Below are 22,926 nucleotides of genomic sequence, written 5' to 3' on the forward strand. Positions count from 1 at the left end.
GATTGATGAGCCGAGTGGTTGCATCTCGTAAAACTCTTGTCTCGTTGCGCACCTGGGATCCTTACGCAACCTGAGATGAGGCCGAGCTGCAGAAGAGAGAGAGGGAGAGAGCTAAAGAGAGAAGAAAAACAACTTGTTAACTTCTTGTATTTGCATAAAGAAACACTAATGTTCTGCTAAAGGTCCTACCTGACCCATGAGACAGGTAAAACTCCTCTTCTATAGGACGGCTTGGCTGAATATTTAATTAATGGAGAGATATGCATCAATGTTGTCCTGTGTATGCCAGACTAAACAGTAGAAGAATAACCCTTTATTGACGTTTACCCCAGTTTATATATGTGTAAAATAATCACAAACAACATAAAATGTGCTGATTTATTTAAAAGAGTTTCCCTAATTATCACACTTTATTATGGTTGTGTATAGACACTATAATGAGAAGGTTGGGATCCTTGATCCTTGAGTCCAAATGAGTTTCTCCAACCTTGAATAAATTCCCTCAGGGTGTTATGGATATACTGTGGCAAAGTTGTGATTTGCGAGGTCGCCACACCCTTGACCTTTGACCTTTGACTCCCAAAATCTAATCAGATCATCCTCGAGTCCTTGTGCAAACTTGTGCCAAACGTGAAGAAGTTCTGTCAAGGTGTTACTGAGATAACGTCTGCACGAGAATGGGATGAAGACATAAAACTTGAAACAATAAGACCAGATCACTATATAAATGATTATTATTTAAAGAAGGTATTGTAGGTAATAAATACTAATCAACATGTACCTATATGAGCACAACATCCCTGCTCTCTGAAGTGTTAATAAACATCTCTCTCCTTCATGTCTATAGGAATAACTTTACTACAAGAACATGTGAAAGACGGTGCAGCCGTGAAGGGCACTCCCTTGTGCCCTTCGCGGCTCATCCTTGTTGTCGCTCATCCTTGCTCATACACTCATGTAACTGCAACAGACAATCAGATGCCATCTTTATAGTCGCATGGTACAACTGTCACAATGTGTAAGGGCACGATAAAGCGTGGTCGATAAGTCCTGTCAAAAGAGCTTACGACGCGCTAACGCTTCCCCCCCACCTCACCACCGCATGGTGTTGATTGTTCCACTGAATCAGTCAGCGAGACACGGCAAAGCCCTGTCTTAGCGGATGTCACGGGAGATGCGCTCTCCCCTCATCGCTGATGTTAAGAATTAATGAAGGGTAGCGGTGTGGGTGGGATGGGGGCTGTCCATCTGATGTGGTTAGTAAAGCTGAGGTGACAAAGGTGTTGGGCGATGAGGTGATACGGTAAAACGCTTCACTCGTACCTCTCATCATTAAGAGAAAAACTGGCACCAGCTTGTAATGTATCCTGCTTTAAGCTTCCTGCAAGACGCTGACTCCACTTTCTTTGGTTACTCATCATGTGATGAACACCGAGAGTACGTCTCACCTCCAGAAATGAACTCAATTTGTATTTCTCTGTCCAACATCACACTGACGACCCAATATTTTATATGTCAGACTGTTTATCTTCTGATCTTTCAAGCCAATTCTGCACTACATATGGGGCCTTTAAAGACCACACAGACACTTTTTGGTTCATTAGATTTAAGGTCCAAACCCATTCCTACCCCACAGCCCTCTCTTCCTAGCCACCTTGAGTGTTCACATCAACATTAGTTAGCATTAGTGCACCATAGGCTATAAATCTGTGAACAGAGTTTATGGGGTGTGGAAAATTTCCCAGAATGCACCTGACAGACTGGCTGCATGGCTGCACAAGCACTTGTAAGTATGTTCAATTGTAAAATTGCTATTCTCAACAGAAAGGTTTTCCAAAAATTGCTAGTATGCCGTTTGTTACATTTGCTAGCGGTTACATCGTTGCTGATTTGCAAGATTTTCACATATTTTCATGTGTGATTCAGCAGATAATGTCGAAAATTTGAAGTCCAACAGCAGCAAATACCTTTTTTTTTTTTTTTTTTTTTTCACTGATTGTCTAATATCAATGCTTTTGATGCTAATGATACTATTTGGTAGTGGTGGGTAAAGGTAGTCTCAGGTAGGTGAAGGCGTATGAATAATATGGAAACATGACATTTCAACATTTGCAGTTTTCTTTAACAAGTTGTTAGATATTTTTTCGCCTTTTGCTCTTTTGTACCAGAGAGAGACAAAGAGAGCACACCTCTCTTTGCCACAGAGATGAAGTCATCACTAAATCTTGATAATAATAACCCAACCTCAACGACCTCTGACCTCTCCCTCACCAGGCGACGGTCTAAATTGCACCTTCGTTTGGCTGCCGAGAGGTGGGGGAGCACGGCTCGTGAAGATTGCGGGTCTTGAGCGTGTCGATCCGGGGCCATCCCTCCTGCAGAGAGTTGTTCCTTTTGCTTTCAGAAGTTGGTGGGAAGGTCGTCTCTAATTGGTACCTCTGCACCGGTTTCCTGCTGTGACCTCATCACTGTGATGGAGGAACCTGACTGTGACTCTGTACCACTCCAGCATTTTTGAGATCCTGCCAACAGTGAGCACAGGGCCACACAAGAAAAGAAGCCTTTCAAAATGACTAATTAATTATCACTGTGTATTTAAGAGTTAGATTTTAACACCTTGAAGAATCTTGTTGAAATATAATAAATCAGCCCCGGTTTAAATCACCTAAATAACACATTAGGGTTGAAATGATGAAACAGAAACTGATTAAATTAGTTGGAGAAGTAAAGAAAACATGTAACAAAACTCGGGGGGAAAAATAGCACCCATTTTCTTATTCAGATAACTTTTAAGTTCACTTTTCTATCACTTTTCTTTAACTCTTTCAATTTCAAAGAGATAAGCAGAATGATATCAAACATTTCAGATTTAATCACGATAAAGGCTAATTTATCAGTACTCCTGTCAAGTTGTAAGATACTTCACTGTAAAAAGAAAAGGAGTACAGGTAGCTCCTTGAAGAACATCTCAGTTGTTTGAAGAACCTAAATGGAGCCTGTAAGAAACTTTGGGATTTCTCAGTATGAAAACTAGTTCCTCAAAGAACTCATAATGGTTGCTATAAGATCTTTATTTGGATATCCAACTATGAGGATCTTTAAGTTTATCTAATATGTTAAAAAATTAATGAATGCCAGATAATATATATCATATTATATTATTTTTTATATGGATTATGTGCACTTTCATGTTCAGTTCAGCCTTTATGGGGGCAAGTAGGCTCTCAAATTTTGAACAATTTGCTTCCACCATCTCCATCTTCAAAATGTTAAATCTTAACCTCCACCATCCAGCAGATTAAGAGATAATCTGCTTTACTGTATGTCTTTGTATTTGCTCTAAACTGAAGGACCTTGGTTTCACTCTATGCCATTCTTACTTTACCTAATTTCTGACAGACATTTTCCATGGGCTCAGTATAGAAAGCATCTTTGTTCTACGGTTCAATTTGTTTTTGATGTTGCCTCGTCTCTAACTGAGGTATCATCACAAACACAAGTGGATCTAGAACAATTTGTCCTGCTGCAACTTTTGTGGGCAAAACCTAATGAGTGCAACCGTCTGATGCTGCACATTCCAGCGGGATGTTTGCATAATTGAGAGGACAAGGGCTTCTTTAATGGTAGACCAAACCATAAACTGCCCCAACTAGTCACAAGGCGCTCTCAAATGACTGCAAGCTGTTTTTTTTATCTGTCACATCTTCATAACACTTGCCACAAACGCACAGAAGGACGTCTTACGGAAGTTCATTGAACAATAGCTCTGTCTTCTGGCTGGTTTCTTTTACACAAAACAAATTCATGGAGAAACGCTGGGAAAAAAAGAAAACGGCATCAGAGTCAGGGGTCATGAGCTGCGTATCCCTTTGATTTATTGGCACAGGATGAGCATCACACAACAGATAATGAAATCACTGCATCTGTGGGGCAACAACAGACACAAAGATGTGCACAGCCTGTTAAGCAGAGAGAGAGAGAGATTTAAAAAAAACAAAAAAACATGGCAGACAAACCAAATAATAAGACACAAAAACGTGGAGAATTATCTGTAGAGCAGATCTGTCGAATTTTGTGCTCAGTTAGTTCTCTTAATGGTTTGATGCGCCTTCAAAAAGCAGCAGTAATTGAAAACCGAACCAAAATTTGATGAGTTGCTCCTCTAATTGAAACTCATTTGCCTCCTGCTCTTTGTCTAACTCTGCCCTAATGATGTTAATTTACAGGTTCTCCTGCCACGGCCAACGACTTGGCCTGTTAATGATGCTAATAGCAAAAAAAAAAAAACATGGAGCCAGCAACAGCAAAGGCTTTCAGAGGCACGGATCATTGTTCACGTCACAAAAAGATCCCTCGGCCTCTGGGTGCTCTTTTTCCTCTCTCTTTGGCCTCCCTCCCTCCCTTTCCTGCCCTCACTCCCTCCCTCCCTCCCTCCCTCTCCGTCTTTCTCTCTCCAGTAGGCCCGTGGGATTGTAAGGTTTGAAATGACACACAGTGGCTGACTGTCGCCCAGGGGCCTGGGTTCTGGCCTTGGCTGGCTGGATCTGTGTGGCAGCTGGTGAGCCCGCTGCCCTCTCTCTGGCCTGCAGCATCAACAGTGGTGGTAGTGGGTCTGATTGGAGCCTCACTCTGATCTCTGTGACTCTGCGGCTGACGCTCAACTGCTCACTGCTGCCCACACGACTGCCGAGGAAGTGGGACAGAGAGCGGGGATGTAATCGGGAGAGCACACACACACACACACCACACACACACACACCACACACACTGACTGAAGAAAAACTAAACTGTCCTGGTGAAATGGCTGGGATTGGATATGACAAGACATAAAATACACACGCACAAAAAACAATAACAACAACAAAAAAAAAAAGACGCCACAGTCCTGATAGGGACGAGACCTGACCTGCACAACCTTTAGGCCTCCAAAATTTGCAGACAAAAAAAAAATACCTGTCACTGACATCGTTACTCCCTCAATTCCCATGAAGGGTTAAGACTCCAAACCTTTTTAGTGTCAGCAGAATTAAATAAGATGATGAACATTTACTGTACCTCCACTCCCAACCATTGTTAAATTACTAAACAGACTGACATCTTTAAAGAATATGAGCTGAGCTGTATTTCCATAAGCAGATTCCCTTAATAGAGGTTTTGTACCTTCTACACCTTAAGTGTTTACTTCCATTTTATCTTTTTGTTCTTCACTTTTATCCTTTGTTAAGAAATGTTTTTAAAAAAGAAAAAAGAGCACGAAAACACAATTGAGGTACCAGAAAAAAACAAAACAAAGGCAGGAATCATGATCCCCAAAAAACAAAAACACTGATAGAAGAAAATCAGAAAGAGAGAGAGAGAGAGAAATAGAGAAATGACCGTGTGGAAACTAAGGATGAGTCTGATTAGTCGACTAAAACCATTAAACACCTCGTTGGTCGGCAACAGAGACACGAGTTACTAGTTTTGCGGTGCGGTCCGGTCCGGATCTCAGTGATGCCTGCTCGTGTAAATTCTGTTCCTGAGCACAACTACGGGGGAGAGGTGGCGTCGGAGGCCGGGGTAGTGCTGGATGTGGTCGAACCATCGCGTCACGTTCAAATACTGCTCCTTCTCCTGGACGGCCAAGTCCACCTGGGTGAGAGGAGAAACATTCAAAGATGGTGAGTTCACAGGAGAGTATGTGTGGATTATTTAAGGAACTAAACAACACTGGGCCTGCAGCTGGATCACAGTATCAAGACTCTCCAGTTTTGGCCAGGTGGGCAGTATGTTTTAATGTTTATTATAATAAAAATAATGATTATTTCTTATTAAGTCTTAATTCTGATTAAAAAGTATTTTAGCTGGCATTCTTTGAACCAGAGCAGAAAACATAAACTCTTTCCTCTATTTGCCGTGACATGATTGGCAATGTGTTGTTATCCTGAGTGACTCAATGGACAAAATGAGGACTAACCCAGAGGCTTCTGCACTGATGATGACTCAATTCAATGACACTTATGGGCAACCATTAGAAAACATTTTTAGTGTTATGGATATAATGCAAATACCTTTGAGGTTATTTGAAAAAAAAAAACAGTGTGTTGGCAATGAAAACTTCTATAAAAACGCTCTTGATCACAGAGTCGAGGGGAATTTAGATGAGTTGAATAATAATGATGATGGTAGGACGACTGATTTTCATTCCAGCTCCATCCCTGATTGTTAAGATTTACAGACAAATATGAGTTATCAGGAACAGAAAGAAGACAGGAATACATTTAAGTTATGAAAGCCGTCAAAAAATGAACAGATAAGTACGGTAAGTGCAACAGATAAAATTTGAGGGAGCTCGAAGGCAGTTTTGTAGGAGGAGCGTCTTGATTTAACAGTGCTGATGCACTGGGACGATCTGACAGCAGCTCAGACACCTTTGATTGGAAATGACGTAAGTAAACAAACAATCAATCAAGAGTTTAGTGGAAAAACTCCTCAGCCTGTTGCTGTTGACGACTGAAAGTATTTTAACAAGTTACAAACTGAGATTTGTTGGCAGCAACTAACCGCAGTCCTCACAAAAGCAGAGCATGATATTGTCTTTGGAGAATTAATCTTATTAGGTGCTTTGCTTTTTAATTATCTAATTAACTGGTGTGTGTCGAAGAAGAGACAAGAAATCCATCTTAAAACCGCTGGAGCGTGGTCTGGGTTCAGTGCTGGTGTCATGTTGTTTTCCATGAATTGAACATCAGGACAGGCGGTGGTTCAGGGCTGGGCCAGCTGACCCCGTGTCCCCAAGGTTAAAAAGCTCACTGATTGCAAACCAAAGTGACGCTGCTCTGCCTGTTGGCGTGAGGCGATCTTCCATCTCTGCCACAACCGCTGCATCTCTCAACATGTGATGTCCCACCCCCCCTCCCTCCTCCCACCATCTCAGTCAAGTCCAGCTTTTCTCCCGTTTCTGAACTCACTTTTCTTTTTTTTTAATCCTACGAGGCATAACAAACTTACTTGTCCCTGGTCTGAGGCTAAAGACATCACTTTGTGCCACATCACTTTATTTCTTTGGAGAGAAGTGAGAATGTGTTTGTAATCTGTGTGTTTACTGCAAACTTGTTCCCGATGCCCTTTGGCCATGTGACTGGTCTAATTGTGTGTTATGCACTGTGACAAATTGCTTATTAAAGTTGTGGTTTGACTGAAGTGAGCACTGATAGGAGGGAAAAGGATGCATGAAGGGATGGATGGATGGATGGATGGGCGACTCCTTGTTAAATGGTGGTGAGAACCGTATGGAGACACAACAAATCAATCACATTTATGATTAAAAAACTCATAGGACTTTGGGAAAGTTTTTTTTTATTACATACTTATTCAAAATCTAGTTTCAGTGATTATTTACAAAAACATTTACATGTATCCTAGTGATGTGCCTAAATGAGTAGCTGTAAAAATCATATGACAGTTATAGAAATAAGATACATAAAGCAGAACAGTGTCCAGAAACTCAGCCCTGAGTCTAAACTTGTCCCTGTTTCTCACTTTAACCCACATTTCTAATCCACAGTTTTGAACTATTTCTACATTCCCTTGTTGTTTTTACTTGGGTATTTTTTACTGTCCCATTTAGGGATGATTATTTTTAGTTAGTTATTAGTTTTCTCTGTGACACTTAGCTGATGCTTGTTAACCGCCCATTTACTATTAACTGAGAATATTAAAATCAACTATTTTGGATAGACAAGTGTTTGTAATGCATTTAAAAAAATACTTAATTTAAACTATGTGGACATGCTGTAGGGTCAGTCTGGTGCACAGTCTGATAACAACTCAGATTTGAACTGTTGAACTTATAAATAATTAATAAGCCCTTAATCAAGTTGGGAACATTGTTACAGCTAGTTAAGAGGTTAATTGTGAACAACCCTGGTCATATCACATTTTAATTGATAATAAACACTCAGACACTGAATATTTAATCCACAGCTTTGAACTATTTCTACATTTCCTTGTTGTTTTTACTTGTGTATTTTTATTGTCCCATTTGGGGATGATTATTTTCACTTTTCCCTGTGACAATTAACCGATGCTTGTTAACCGACCATTAACTATTAACTGACAATATGAAAATCCACTATTTTGAATAAAGAAGTGTCTTTTAATGCATTAAAAAAAAGAAAAAAACAATAAAAAACCCTAAAATTATGTGGATGTGCCGTAGGGTTAGACTGGTGCACAGTCTGATACCAACTCAGAGTTTAACTGTTGAATTAATAACTAATTAATAAACCAATGATCATTGGTGAAGAGGATAATTGGTCAAAAACCCTGGTCATATCACATTTTAACTGATATAAACACTCAGATATTGAACTTACTATGAGCGGTTGGATTCCATAGTACATGAGAATATCAGCTAAGGTGAACTGGTTTTCTGCCAGGTAGACCTTGTCTTGTAGATACACGTTGAGATCCTGGAAGAAGAAGAAAAACCAAAACATAATCAGATATGCAAATTATCTCAGTAGAATGCATTAAGATGAGCGTGTGGTATGCAGAGGATGAATCGCTGTATTGATCGGTCAGGTGCTTGTGGTTGGTCGCCTCGTGCGCGCTCTTATCGATGTTCTTTGTTTATACACAATCCCCATTTTCACCATTTCACCTTCCGAACAGAGAAGCCCATTCACTCTGCTCGGCACATGTCGTGTGAGGTCAGCCAGCCCACACCACACAACACCACACCACACAACACTCATGACTCCGCTGTTTTACTGTTAAAAATGCACTTTTGAACGTCTCTGCTCATCATCTGGGATGTGAAAGTAAAAGTTTGCGTCTGGGTCACAGCTGTTATTATCAAAGGAGAAGAGAGTCTTCTCTCCTGCCGGGCGGCTGACGCTGCTGTCAGCCCGACCCGGAGCTGAGAGTAGCGGGGTGGCCGACAGAAACGAGTCGGGCTGCCCTGCGTCACGCTGCCCTCTGTTTTCATCACCCGTCTCTTCTTCCTCTATCACGCTTAGTTTAATGGTTTGGTTGTCTTAAAGACTTGGCTGCTGCTGCTCCTGCACTTCTCTGTGTGTTGTGATGATGCATCTACTTGTGGACTTTTAGGGAACTGTCCTAGATCCAAGCTTGTGTGTGTCTGTGTGTGTGTGTGTGTGTGTGTGTGCTGTGCTATGTGAATGGGAATAATCTGTAACCTAAGGGGGTATAGCTTCTCTCCCCATGACTGGCGACTTGGTACAGATGCGTACAAAAATGGCTATTTGTTTACTACGCTACCCAAATGACTAAATCTAATGAAGCTGTCCTAAACTTGGACAGCATGATGTGTGTTTTTTTTTTCCAGCCCGTGTTGTGTGTGTAGAAGTGCTGGTCCCAGGGGAAGGGACCATCTTTAGCACTTGTACATTGTGCGAAGGAAACACTCCACGCATACAGAACATCTTGGGGGCAAATGGAGTTATTGTGCAGCAAGAGTGGGTGATGCCAAACAAGGCATGAAGACTGCAGACTTCCTCCCCTTCCACAATCAGATCCTTGCTTTTCTTAGCCTACAGCCATGGAGCTGAAGCCCAGTCAAGCATCAGATGAGGGGGCCGCTCTCATGCCACACCCACCCAGCACATGGTTTCCTACCTGCCCCCACCTCAACTCTTTTAACTGCGATCCTATACAGAGATAAGATAATATAGATATACCTCATTGTTTCAGTGAGGGAAATTGCTGCAAGTCTCATAGCATCGTCTCTTAATTGTTGTTAAATTCATTTTAAATAATGCTGCCTAAATGTGAGTTTTTTGTTCAAAGAGCCGATACTAATTACCTACTATTACTGATGGCTGCATAATATGGACACATTTTCATATTGAATTAAATGCTGAATGTCTCAATAACAATGCACTATGCACTAAGCATACCAAATGTATGTAGTAAATTCAGATACTTCATAAAAAATGTTTTATCTAGCAGACCGATCAGTGCCTCAGGCTGCAATAAATAAATAAAAAAATGTAAATAATTTCCATATAGAAGAGGATGATTTCTTTTTCTCCCCCACTAATTATCACCAATACATTAAGATAAACAATATTTTCCCTGAAACTTGATTTCTGTTTCAGCACAAGAAAATTACACAAACAACTTCTGTAAGTGGCTTAAAATTCATCTTCATACATGTTCAAAATATATGAAATCATCTGCTTTGGTTAATATTTTGTTTGAACATGATTTTCCACACATAAATAATGAAAATCACTAGAGAGATTTGGCCACATGTTTGAGCCTCAGACAGATGCAAGATGTTTGAGTTGTTTGTAAGCTTGTTAGTGTTAGCAGTCGTGCTAATACAGACTCTCACTCTCTGCCCTGACGAGGTTTCAAGTTTACGTTGACCTTTTTATTCTGTGCATGCTGTACGAGCTGTGACGAGGGGGCAGGGCGAGTGGGAGAAATTTGATACTGATATGATCACATTATATCATTCGGCCCTAATTATAATACATTTGCAGCTCATTGCATGTCTGTGTCAATTTATTTCTCATCTATTTTTCTATAGATACATTTCTTTACACTGGAACCCTAGAAACACCCGTGGTCTCATTGTAACCCTCAGTCCAATTCGATTTCCATTGTTGCTGCTTTTCTATATATTTGTTCCAAACACAGCGACCTCTTGATCTCACACAACTCTCTGCTGGCCCTGGACCTTTCAGTACCCATTACTTTGATATCTCAGGTCTCTCAAAAATATAATGCTTGGATACAAAGACTATGGAAAATCCAGGCTTTCCGCCAAGCCAAGCAGCACGGCGGCCTGAGTTGACCACCACGCTGGGCACAAGCATCAAGGAATTCAGGGCGGCTCCGCTGGAAACCTCATCAGGGACATCTGCTGGGTAGAAGGCTTCGGGGTTTGAACACGCTCCAGATGTACTGGAAGTCTCCAACAATGATCCTGGTGTAACCCCCGAAGTCTTAATTGAACTTATGTTTCTGTCATTTTGGAGATGCAGTTTTTCTGTAAAATATAGACAGCAACCAAAAACCTGGGAGTGCTAAGAAAGAACCGTCCACACACATTATTAGCTGATTTAAAGTGTTGTAACAGGCTTTCCCAACCATTCAGCTAACTTCAGGTTGAGCTTGTTTACAGTCACATTACGCGAATGATAAGATGGCTTCTGAAACAAGTCTGAGCTTGAAAAAAATCTGAATTTCTTATATACATCCTGGGGTGAGAGGGTTTAAGAATTCATGCATTTGACAGTGTTTATCTCTGGACAATTTAATGGGAGAAGACTCGAGTGCTTGACAGAAGAAGAAGAGCGTTACGGACAGAGCTGGAGCAGCAGGACGGGACGGGGGGCCGACGGGCACCAGAGCTGAGCCGCTCAGGGCAACTTCCTTCTGTAAGTGGCACCATTAAAATATTTAAGAGGCCTGTCCAGATAACATGCTGCCACACAGCATGACTCCTCACCCATACCACACACACAGACACACACACGCAGACACACACACTTCATGGTGACAGGTCAGTGCCAAGAGGCGCTTAGCGTCCAGCAGACCACTGGCTGACGATCTATTTCATGCTGACTGGCGTCAGGCATATTAAAACATTTTTCTCTGTCGTGTGGGGCCATGTCACTGAAGGGCAATACATCAGTCTGTATTCCTGTCTTTTGTGCCTTAACAAGACCAATGCACACACACACACACACACACACACACACACACACACACACACACACACACACACACACACACACACACACACACACACACACACACACACACACACAGTGGTTTAGCTGGTGGACAGAGAAAAAGGAGTGTGACAGAAACAGAGATGCTCAGAAACTGAACTCTATAAAAAATTTGGGATAATTACACACGCAGATCATTTAAAGCAATTTTTTTGAAAGCAGTAGAAAAGATCTCACATCTCTATACCTTGAGGATGGTCTTGATGTCTTCCTTTGTGCAGTTGTTCAGCTTGGTGACTCTGTACTCCAGCCACTGCTGCACCACGGCCCTGCTCTCCACAGAGTTGCCCAACAGCTCCGGGCGATTGGCCTCTTTCACCAGGTGACAGGCGACTGTCACCAGCCCCACCAGCGGAGGACCATTATTATTCTGTAACACAGGGACCTGCAGGGGAGAGGTGAGACAGAGAGAGAGCAGCGAGGTGGAGAGAGAAGAAGAAGAAGAAGAAGAAGAAGAAGAAGAAGAAGAAGAAGAAGAAGAAGAAGAAGAAGAAGAAGAAAAAAATAATAATTTAAAGGGGAACTATACAAGTCCGGTCTCTTTTCCTCTGTGTTGCTAACCCTCCTCTCGGCCATGTGCATTTGTTTACAACAAAGCCAGCTAGAAATCAATCCACGGACGTTACAATGTGTATATTTGTGTTGTCTTATCTGTCCTAAACAAGAGATTACAGGTTACAGGGCGCATTGGTGTCGCGACGAGAGCTGAGACACCGGGTCGGAGGCTCTGATCTTACAAGGTTGAAGACCTCCATTCTCACTGTAACAAGTTACAAGTCATTTATTTAACCAGCACTATTACTCTGAACTGAAGCTGTTTAATTAAGGTACAAATGGAGCATAGTAAAGCTAAAAATCCTGCATAGTTCCTCTTTAATTACTGTGTTCAAGTGATAAGGAAATACTGATAACTTTGCACATTCATGAACAAATAAAGTCTATATGACAGATCTATTATGATGGCATGATGTGAATATATCAACACCCAGATGAAGGCTCATTATAGAAATACAAGAAAAACTGCTGTGTTAACTTTCACCACAGAAGCCTTGAAGGTAATGCATTTATAGTTTTACTTGAGCCATCATTATCCCTGGTGCAAAACGCACACCTCCGTACAGCGGGTCCCTGACAGACGGATCACTCACTCCACCCCTCTTCTTCACCGACGGGCATGCGCAGAGCATGGAGCTATTTCCATTGTGCTAACGTGTGCAATACGCCGGCTGACATCGTATGTAGTTGCCTGGATGTATTCTGAAATGTAATGCCAATTAATGCATAAACCCGCTCGGTTTCAGGTGGTAATAAGAGGTAGAGATGCTCAGAGAACAACCTGGGCTTCTAACACACATGGCTAGCTCATTAGCATACCATGCTAGCGAGTGCTAGGCAGCTATCGGGCTTATTTTCTAATAAAACAGCGGTTTAATGTCGTCAACGGACGCCACATCAATGAACAGTTATATCACCTTTTTATCCCCCTGTGTGCTGTACTTGTTCGGCTTTTTAAGTCCTAAATATTTCTCCAGCGATGAAAGCTCCCGTAGCGCCATGTTTCTCTCCGTCCGAGGGAGGGGGGAGCGTGAGAGTAGCGTGCGTGTGACGTGATTGGGTGAAAGTGCCAAGTCCCGCCCACCGAACGTTCACTGACGGGAGTCTCGGCCAATCAGAGTGCAGGAATTCTTAAGTTGCATCAGTGAATGAGACATCATAAATATGATGAAAACTAGGAGGGAGTGGATGAAGTTGGCCATCAAAGGTAAGTGTTTTTCAGATCTGTGGGTTCACAATCATCTCACGAGTATTTATGGTGAAACAAAATTAAAGTTTAAGCTCTATTTTGTCCTCCATCAAAGTTTTCCTGCTCTGTGTATCTTTCTCTGGTGTCTTGTGCCAGTGTTTGGATTTTTTCTGTCCATTTCCCCATGAGAATGACACCTATCAGTCAAAACTGGGTTTGACACCTACAGTCCAATTGTGTGTGTTAGTACAAGCTTGTTCCGTGAGAGCTTGGCTGAGATATCACATAGGCTACACACTTTCCAACTCTTTGTTACAGCACCTGGATGAGAAACCTCAAGGGCATATTGGCAACTACAACTAAACACAAATATATTCAAACTACAGTCAAATAGAAAAAATGATGACAAGTAGGAGAGACACATTTTAACTGTAGTTTTCAAGGACTATATTTAGGTAGGCTACTTAAAGTGTCTGGGAAGATTTGTGCAGCAGTATCCTTTACTTGAGTAAAAGAAACAATGCAATAATGTAAATTAGCACTGAAAATCAATCCAATTTGTCCTATTTAAGTAAGCCCATAATAGTACATTATTTAGGCTAGGTTACACTGGCAAAGTTACCTTTGTCAGTGTTGGAAATATTATATTAAACTATTATTAATGAAGCATTTCTCTGGGAAGCTTTATGGCTTTAAGTACATCAATGCACATAGAGTAACACATATTAGCATGAAATGGAAATACTCAAGTAAAGTAAACATATGTCAGAATTTGACCCATAGCTGTGTTCTGTGCTTGAGTAAATGCACTCAGTTACTTCTCAGCATACGTAGGAGCAAGCAATGAACAAGAAAGGCCAGTCAAAACAAATAAACAAATCAAAAATCTGCTTCAGGGTGAAGTCACCAACCACTAAGTTGAAAGAAATCATTTACAGCTAGAAAAATCAACCAGAATGTATAACCTTTACCAGAATTTTAATATTATATAGTAATATTCTTTCAATTTAAGAAGGAAAATGGTGAATAAAATGTCCATATTATAAATTATGAAAGTCGGTGTAGCTTTTTCAGGCTACAGAATGAAAACCTAGACTCTTATGTGCGGCTTGCATGATAAATGATTAAGCCACAGAAAATGTTTTACCTGGTTGTCATCACCAAAATATTCCACGGTCCTATGGTGTTCCAGATGACCCCGAGCCCATTGCAGCGCCGTCATACATGGAGCCACAGTGTGACATACTTTAACAAAGCATCAAATTTCACAGAGCTAGTCATGTGTGAATATATCTAACCGACAGAATATGATAGTATAATCAGTTAACGATGAATACCTGGGTCGGCTCGGCCTAATAAACGAGTTTGAAGTTGCTTGATTCCCGTATAGGCAGCAATTGCTCTTCATGTGAACTACTTTTATTGATGTTTATTGCCTTGCACATCCACTGTGTTCACATCATCGCTTTTCATTGCATGCACTTAATACGAAAGAGCAGATGATATTTTTAAACCCACTTTGTTGAGAAAAAGCTGTCCCAGAAAACAAATTAATTATAAGAATGAGTACACGGACTATCACAAATGATTAGATGCCACAAAACAAGGTAAAGCTAATTTTCTGTTTTTTCATCCAACCTTCCATTTTTGCTGTTTGTTTATAGGCCCTAGCACGTCATACACTTTTACCCTAGTTGGCCTTCTATAAATGCATGCCTGCAGCGTTAAAGAGTGTCTCCTTTAACTAAATGCCTCGAAGCTGCCACATCCTGTCTGTACTCAGGCGGGCTGAGGACAACGATCCCCAGTGCCCAGGACTAACTGTAGCCTGTGGGAGTTTTCTCATGCCGATTGTGATACACAATCTGGGGTCACATTAGTAAGGAAATCTACAGTGGGGGTCACTGACAATGCCGTGGGGCTTCCCAAGGCAGGCACAGCCATAAACACAGCCTCAGTCCTGGTAGATATATTCCCCCTCTGCCTAGTCTGTAGCTTACAATATGCTGTTACACTGATTTGTCTAGCTATGGGATGCAGGGTCACAGCCCCGCCTGTCTCCTCCGCTACCTTTCATGACCTGTGAAAGCTGACTGAGTACTGCGTTTTAACCACACAGATGCTTCGCAGAAGGAGAGACGAGGAGGATCGGTTGTGAGTAGTCGACATGAACGCTGTCAGCACAGATTGGTGAAATTGCATATTGGTGCTAGGTCGGATCCCCAGTGTGGAGGGAACGAGGAGCGAGGGGGCCGGGGCAGGCTGGGTGACAGTTTGGGAGAAACGCTGTGAGTTGTGAGATGATGACAGACAGATGGATGTGGGTTGGAGTGCTGCGTGTACCTTCAGCTCCTGTCAGGCTTCATTTTTGATTTTATCTTGTCCAAAGAGGTTGATGCATATTTAACTTCAAAAAAAGAAAAGAAAAAAAGACAGAAAGAGAGATTTTGGTAAATGGATCATATCATTGCAGTGTGACTGTGACAGAATTAGCTTTTGCAGCTGCTTTTAAAACATAAAATGTAATAGAAAATCTTTTGGAGGTTGATTCAAAAATAGCAAAGGAGAAAAAAGTCCCAAAAAATCATCAGCAAAATAATTTCTGGAGGCTGCAACAACAATTTTCCATTATTCACAATTGAATCCAATTGAAAAATTCCAAGATGATGTCAGTAAAACCAAAATATACCAGTTTACCATTATATAAAAAAAGGGAAAACAGTATTTACTTTCTCCTGGTTTAGCTCTAGTTTCAATGCTTCTGTTTTGAAACTTAGACTCAGAAAAAAAAAGAACAAAAAGCTCAGGAACTCCAACACATCTCCACGACATGTTTCTCATCCATCTCTGCGCCACTATACAGTGAGTCACTTTCAGCTAGTGTAGTATGTGACTAGTGGTAGTCCGCCGCGCAGTGTTTCTTTTGGCTCCGGAGCTGCTGGCTCTTGTAGTGGAGGAGAAACAGAGGATGCCAGAAATGTCACAGCTGCAGGTGAGGCCCGTGGGCCTCCATGACGACAATAGTGATGGGATTATAGGACCCACTCTGCTGCTCCGTGCAGAAACAGGCACCCAAAGGCTAAAAACAACAGCTAGTCCCCCCCCACCCCACCCACCCCTCCACCCCTCCTCAACTCCATCATCACACACACACAAACACACACATACATGCAAATGAGCGTATGATAGAATTTCTTTTATGAGGGGGGTTGGGTGACGGGTTGGATGAGCCAGTGACAGGGGTGGAGTGATGACATTGACATTGTGGTATTTTATGTCTTTCCCTTAACATCTATACACGTGATTAGCATTGGAAGGCAACTCAGTGTGTGTGTGAGTGTGTGTGTGTGTGTGTGTGTGTGTGTGTGTGTGTGTAGGGATGGTGGTTACATCTCTGGCTGATCAGAAGAGGCCCCGGAGACAAACGAATGAGTAATAAAGGCAGTTTCTCCATTTCCTCCTCCTCTGCTTACATGCCAACCCACAAGGCTGTGGGACATGCTGGGAGACACAGTACCAGCTCACAACAAACCATGTCCCTGCCTCCCATCCAGCAGAAGTCACTTAGGACCATTAATTACCGCTCTGAATTTCCTCCTCCTTACCCGTAGTCATCCGTGTCCCCCTCAGATAAACAACCTCGGTGGGAGGATCTTGATTATTATAGCTTCTGAAAAGTCAGATTGTCTTTTATTGAAGTTGCCCACTGGCCTTGCAGGTTTCTCTCCATCTCTCGTTCTCTCTCTCTTTCTCTCTCTCTCTTTCTCTCTAAGCTCCCTCTGTCTCACTCTCTTTTTCCGTGTCTCTCGTTCATGATTCAGGCGAGATCTTGGAGGAAACTGTTCTGCTGTGGCCGCGAGGTTGATGAGGGAGACTCCCATGTTGTTGGAGGTTTGAACTCACGCAACTCATGTGAAGTTAAAGCATGCAGACACATGCACACACACACACATGCACACACACACACACACACACACACACACACACACACACACACACACACACACACACACACACACACACACACACACACACACACACACACACACACACACACACATACAGTAGACGCACACACACATACACATGCTAAACTCAGGCTGCAGGCTGCACACAGAGCTATTGTTCTGTCACTCACCAGCAGGGGGCACTGTGGATCTTTCAAAAACCATAAAGTCCATCTGTGAACTGCACAGTCCAGTTGTGTCTAACAAAACTCCCTTGTAAAAATGAACTTTTTTTCTCCCCACTATCTGAATAAGAAAGTGATTATTAAAAAGAGATTGAATCATGGGGAACTTATAGGAGCACCGAAATCACTGAAAGTGTAACTTGAAAAATAATGAAACCAATATGTTAAGTTTTTCTTTGAGAGGAGAATGAACCACTTTTACTGTCTTTTAAGAGCAGTGTAATTCAACAAAGAAAATTACTTTATGGTATTATTTTTTAAGATTAAAAGTACCTGTTGACAAGAGAAAGTACGTGCTACACTTGCAGTAATATCTGGGCTGTGCAGTGAAGAACGGGTTCAGATGTGCCGTTCTCACATTTATAAATATTTCTTTTTCTTTTCATGTTGAAAACTTGTTTTGATCTCTCTGATTGCAGAGTGTGTGATGTTTAACAATCTCAGGTATATGAGAACGCTCTTGGGAAAACTCTGCCTCGGTCCTAATCCTTCCCTCGCTCATCCGTCTTCATGTCTTTAACCCATTAACTTGATTCACTACCTCTGGAGTGGGAAAGTGAAAGCTCAGGCCGGCACTTGTCTCTCATATGACTGTGTCCACCATAGCCCCCTTTCATGTGGCGCTTTATGGCCTGCTAGAGCGGGCTGGAAAGGAGATGTATGTGAGTGTGAGGCCCGAGAAAGAATACGAAGAGTAAGAGGGGGTGAGTGGCGAGATAGATATAGGGAGATTCAGAGGGTTATTTGTCCCTCTTCCCCTCTCTGAGAGCCAGGAATCATGGTCTGCATGACAGGTCGCCAGCCCCCATCGGGAGTGATCTATATGAGACCCTCTTTATTGGCAATTTCAACCAAGGGACAGATGAGACTGCAGCCAACAAGCCGGACAGCCAGACTATGATGAAAGTGCCCAGGACTCACCTGTGACTCTCGCACTGAAGGCTAGAGAAATAATACATCAGAGGTTATATGTGGAGATATGTGCTGTGTGTGGTGTGTGGATGTTTGAGCCATAAGTACTGTATGTGTATGTGTGTGTGTGTGTGCCTGTGTGGTAGAAATAATGTATGGCTGCTGTCATGCCCAGAGGTCTCTGTTTAGTATGGGGAGAATCACTGAGCTGTGTTGCAGGCAGATTTTCGAACGCGATGCTTTGGTTACTTTACATATTGTTGGAATGTAGGGTAAATAATTCAACTCAGAGCAACAGTCAAGACTTATTGCTTTTGGCCTCTTCGGAGTAACAAGGCTGTTGAACGTGCGTCCATAACAAAGCTCGTAGTTTCTGCACTGCATGTGAACCATATAAAACTCTGTCTGTACTGTATGAGTTGGGTATTGTTCTGCCTCGGCGCTGAGAAACATTAAAAAGCATTCAAAAACCTTGATGTAACGCTGATTGTAATAAAACATTAAAGCCACCATAAGTACTAAAACATCGCTTTAAGATTCTGATTGAACTGAAACATAACTCCATTCTCCCACAGACTTCTCCTAACATCCTGCACTGGGTAACACTGATATCACATTCAGCCCTTCTCTCCCAAGTATGCGAAACACATTTCCCATTTTTCAAAGTCTCGAATCGCACGAGGCAAATCACTGGGAACTAGCATGACAACATTCAAGCTCTGAGCAGACAATATATCCCGGGGCCATTTTTCCATCCAATGCGCTGCTGAATGAAAGACAGAAGCTTGCAAAGTGACGAACACCATGAAATAGCCCTGTAATGAACAACTGCTCTCATATGAGAAGGCCTGTTCAGTTAGGACCAGCCATTAGACCCGTGTCTCTCTGTTCACTCTAAATCGATTAGTACAGTCTGCAAAGCATTGATCAGCGGTTTGCTTTCAAGTGTCGGGATGGTGGCGGAGCGGTTTAGAAAATACAGATTTAATAGCACCGAACAGGTTTAGAGAGAAGAAAACTAAAATCTCCCCATTTGTGGTTGGTATAAAGTCATACCCAAGAGCGTGACAATACAAGAGCAGTCTTGTGATTCTGACAGTGGTAGGAATTAGGATTGTGGTGTCATCTAGTGCCTTTATACTGTAGATACTTTTGAGGTTGTGTCGCCTAACCCCAATGTCCAATCTTCCTTTAACAGCTTTAAAAGATATACCTACTTAACCACCTTGATACATAATGATTTTGAGAATTTCCTGTGTCACTTATGAATGAGGTTAGCTGACCCCAAACATACAGTAATGCCACTGTTCAGTTGACATAGTCTACTACTGCACATTTCTGTGTGTGGGTGATTTTCTTAGCAAACAGAAGGAATTAATATGCAAATAAAACATATAAAAGTTGTAATATTTCCATGTTTGGTATAATACCAATGCTTTATAGTAATATTTTGCCACTTTTATCAAATGTTGACGCTCAGTTTGTGGCAATGTGAAGATTTACCTCTCAATATTCATTTTTATTTTAATATGGTGATAAAAATCACACGAAAATAAAGGAATCCAGTTAAAAGGGAAACAAATACTGTTATTACTGTTATTGTGATAATTATTCGGCATATTGGAGTGAAATAAAGAAGGCTATAGCCTTTAGGCAATAAAAATAAAACTAGACAAATGATCAAAATTAGAAAAAAGCTATGATGCAAATGAGCACAAATTATAAATGATAAATCTGAGTGACATACTGGACTGTTGACACGTTGCACATGTTTTTGCCCTTGTGGTGTGTGTTGCCACTGGCCAGATCTATTCCAATATGCAACCAGTAATGATTTCACCTCCACATTTGCAGTAATGACAGACATGCAGGTGCACAGGCTTAAAGTCTTTAATTTCATTACACTGTAATAAGGTATTGAGTCATATAACATAATCTGGATCTATCTAAGTTCCATATACATACATACATACATCTATATGTGCAGCTTGTGTGCCTTTGTGTGTGGTGTGTTAGTGCATGATCCATGATGCATGTATATTTTATGTCTATCTATATATATTTCTGTGTGATTACCTCCTGTGCATTGTGTTGTATTCTCTGCAGTGGCTGTCAGCGCTCCTCAGTGTTTGTCATTCTGTCTGTCTGTGTTTGTCATCCTGTCCCATGCAGCTCCAGTGTACACTCAGCCTCTAATTAACTTAATAAAGTGTAGCAATTTTGACATTTAGGGGCCTAATTTGCTCCACAGTAGTAGCCGGCTGACCGGCGTTGCAGATAAGGCAGACTGACAGGATCAGAGAAAAGTCTGTTTATCTGGGAAATTAAAGGGTAAAAAGAGGCCTGGCCTTGGTGATAGGTACTCTCCTGTACGGTACGTGTGGGGGGCTAAGGGGGTGGGGGGGTGAAGAGAGAACTTTTGTGGTCGTATGTGTGTGAACCTGGGTTTGTGTCTGTGTTTTTCTGTGTGTGTGTGTACGTGAGAGACAGGCTCAGTTATTACTTAAATGGCTTTTGATATAGGCTGATACAGAATGTCCGCTTGTTTGGCCCAATCAACATTTCCATCTAAAACGCTGAACTTGTAACCTTTGCCTCAGGTTTCTCGTGGGTTTGCTGGTGGCGCTTCACATGTGCTGTGTTCTGTCTTTGCAAATCTCCCTCTTAATAAAGCTATCAGATTTACCAATACACACAGAGACACACACACACACATGTACACACACACACACACACATGGCAGTGCTCTGTTTGCAGATGCAGCCAAAGACAATCTTCCCATCTACCTGGGGGGACCTGCTAGCACTATAGCGCCCGCGGCTATACACATCCTCCATCAAAACATCACTGACAGAGAAGTCAAGTCGCTCCCTCTCTCCCCTCCCGCCGCCTCCGACCCGTAAACCATTTATCTTGAGATAACTTTGTCAGATTGTCAACCAAACTCTCCGTTGGGAGCCGAGCCCAAAGCCTATTACGGGGGAATCAGTGCAGACCGAGGCTGGTCACTGCTAAACGGATACTCCCTCTGAGCCCCCCACCCCCCTCTGCCTTGACTGCATTATTGGGGCTGCTGTTCCCACATCCGCTCAAGTCAGCCACAGTTAGGCAGCCCCGGTAATCGAGTTGCTGAAACTGCATCGCTTTATTGAATACATAAACAGAGATTGGTTATCAGCGAGCAGATGTAATGCTTGTAAAAATGTGAGTATAACTGCATTCGGTGTTGTTGACACCAGTGTCACTCATTCCTATCTTCCTTCCTTCCGTCCCATCTGTTAGGAATGAAATGTGTGTACATACATTACAAAAACACATTGTGGTGACCGTGTTGGTGGCAGCAGTGGTGTGTGTTGTGTGTGTGTTTGTGTGTTTCCCTTAACCCCGATGCTTTGTGACATGCTGCCCAGGCCACTCGGTGCTATTCCCAGCCAGGAGACCTTGGGTTCCTGAATAATTTGCCACCTCTAATCTCGAGTGGTCTTGATTTATTCTGGGATGCCTTTGAAGTGCCAACACGCTGAGGGCTCTTACGGGGATGGCCACCAAACTAAAGAGACTAACAACAGCAATAAAGGGAATTGAAAGTGGGATAGCCACAGCGAGAGGGGAACGAGGGGGAATATGTTCTCCTTAGAAAGTTGGTGTCCTGCTTTCAGAGCTCTCTCTTAACACACGGCACTCCAAGGCTTTTCAAACAGAGAGGGAGTTGTCCATTATATAATAGCCTGAAATGAATAATCTAATATATAATAAAGTGAAACGCTGTCGTGCCACTGACCTTGCAATAAGGTCGAGCCAGTCTGACTTATTGATTCGGCATCTGACTTTAAGATACCAAAGTTCTCTTGACTGACTCGACTTGAACGTTTCCATACACACAACAGGAACTTTAAAGAGGAAGTATCTTGGTGTCGACAGTGTGTCTTGAATGAACTTAAACTGCTATGATTAGAAACATAAAGTAAAATGGATGGTATCTGACCCAACCAGACTGATTAAGCAACACAGACAACCTAACTTATTAGCTAAGACAAATAAAATGAGCTGTTAACTACAGATGTGTCCAAAATTGCATTAAAAAAAGAAAAATCACAATTTTCTCATACATAATAAAAGTGATTGACATCCACTAATTCTCTATTTACATATTTAATAGAACATGTTTTTGTAATGTAACACATTAGCTTAAATAATACAACTAATGGATATGACATGGATGGAAATATAGGGACCCCGATCGAGCTCTTTTTGAATATCTAAATGAGATTTCTACACTTCTCAGCTGGTGGTTTGGCACTCCAGTTTTCTCAGGTCCCATGGGTGCC

The 22,926-nt window shown here is 42.0% G+C and overlaps 1 protein-coding gene across 1 annotated transcript; it reads right to left on the reverse strand.

Annotated features, from left to right (window-relative positions):
- Positions 1 to 4,441: 4,441 nt before the first annotated feature.
- Positions 4,442 to 13,341, reverse strand: eef1e1 (eukaryotic translation elongation factor 1 epsilon 1). Its single transcript, XM_083995777.1, has 4 exons — positions 13,223 to 13,341; positions 11,938 to 12,135; positions 8,358 to 8,453; positions 4,442 to 5,631 (listed from the first exon to the last, which is right to left on the reverse strand). Exons 1-4 carry the CDS (start codon positions 13,304 to 13,306, stop codon positions 5,488 to 5,490), a joined length of 522 nt encoding a protein of 173 aa, XP_083851903.1. The 5' UTR covers positions 13,307 to 13,341; the 3' UTR covers positions 4,442 to 5,487.
- Between the last annotated feature and the right edge of the window lie 9,585 nt (positions 13,342 to 22,926).

The sequence above is a fragment of the Trachurus trachurus genome (genome assembly GCF_905171665.1).
Source record: "Trachurus trachurus genome assembly, chromosome: 20".
Taxonomy (NCBI): Eukaryota; Metazoa; Chordata; class Actinopteri; order Carangiformes; family Carangidae; genus Trachurus; species Trachurus trachurus.

Coding starts and splice junctions, on each gene's coding strand:
- eef1e1 (XM_083995777.1), bottom strand. CDS start 13,306: ATGGCGCTACGGGAGCTTTCATCGCTGGAGAAATATTTAGGACTTAAA. Junction 12,136..13,222: donor GCACACAGGGGGATAAAAAG/GTGATATAACTG, acceptor TCTCCCCTGCAG/GTCCCTGTGTTACAGAATAA. Junction 8,454..11,937: donor ACATCAAGACCATCCTCAAG/GTATAGAGATGT, acceptor TTCTTCTTCCAG/GATCTCAACGTGTATCTACA.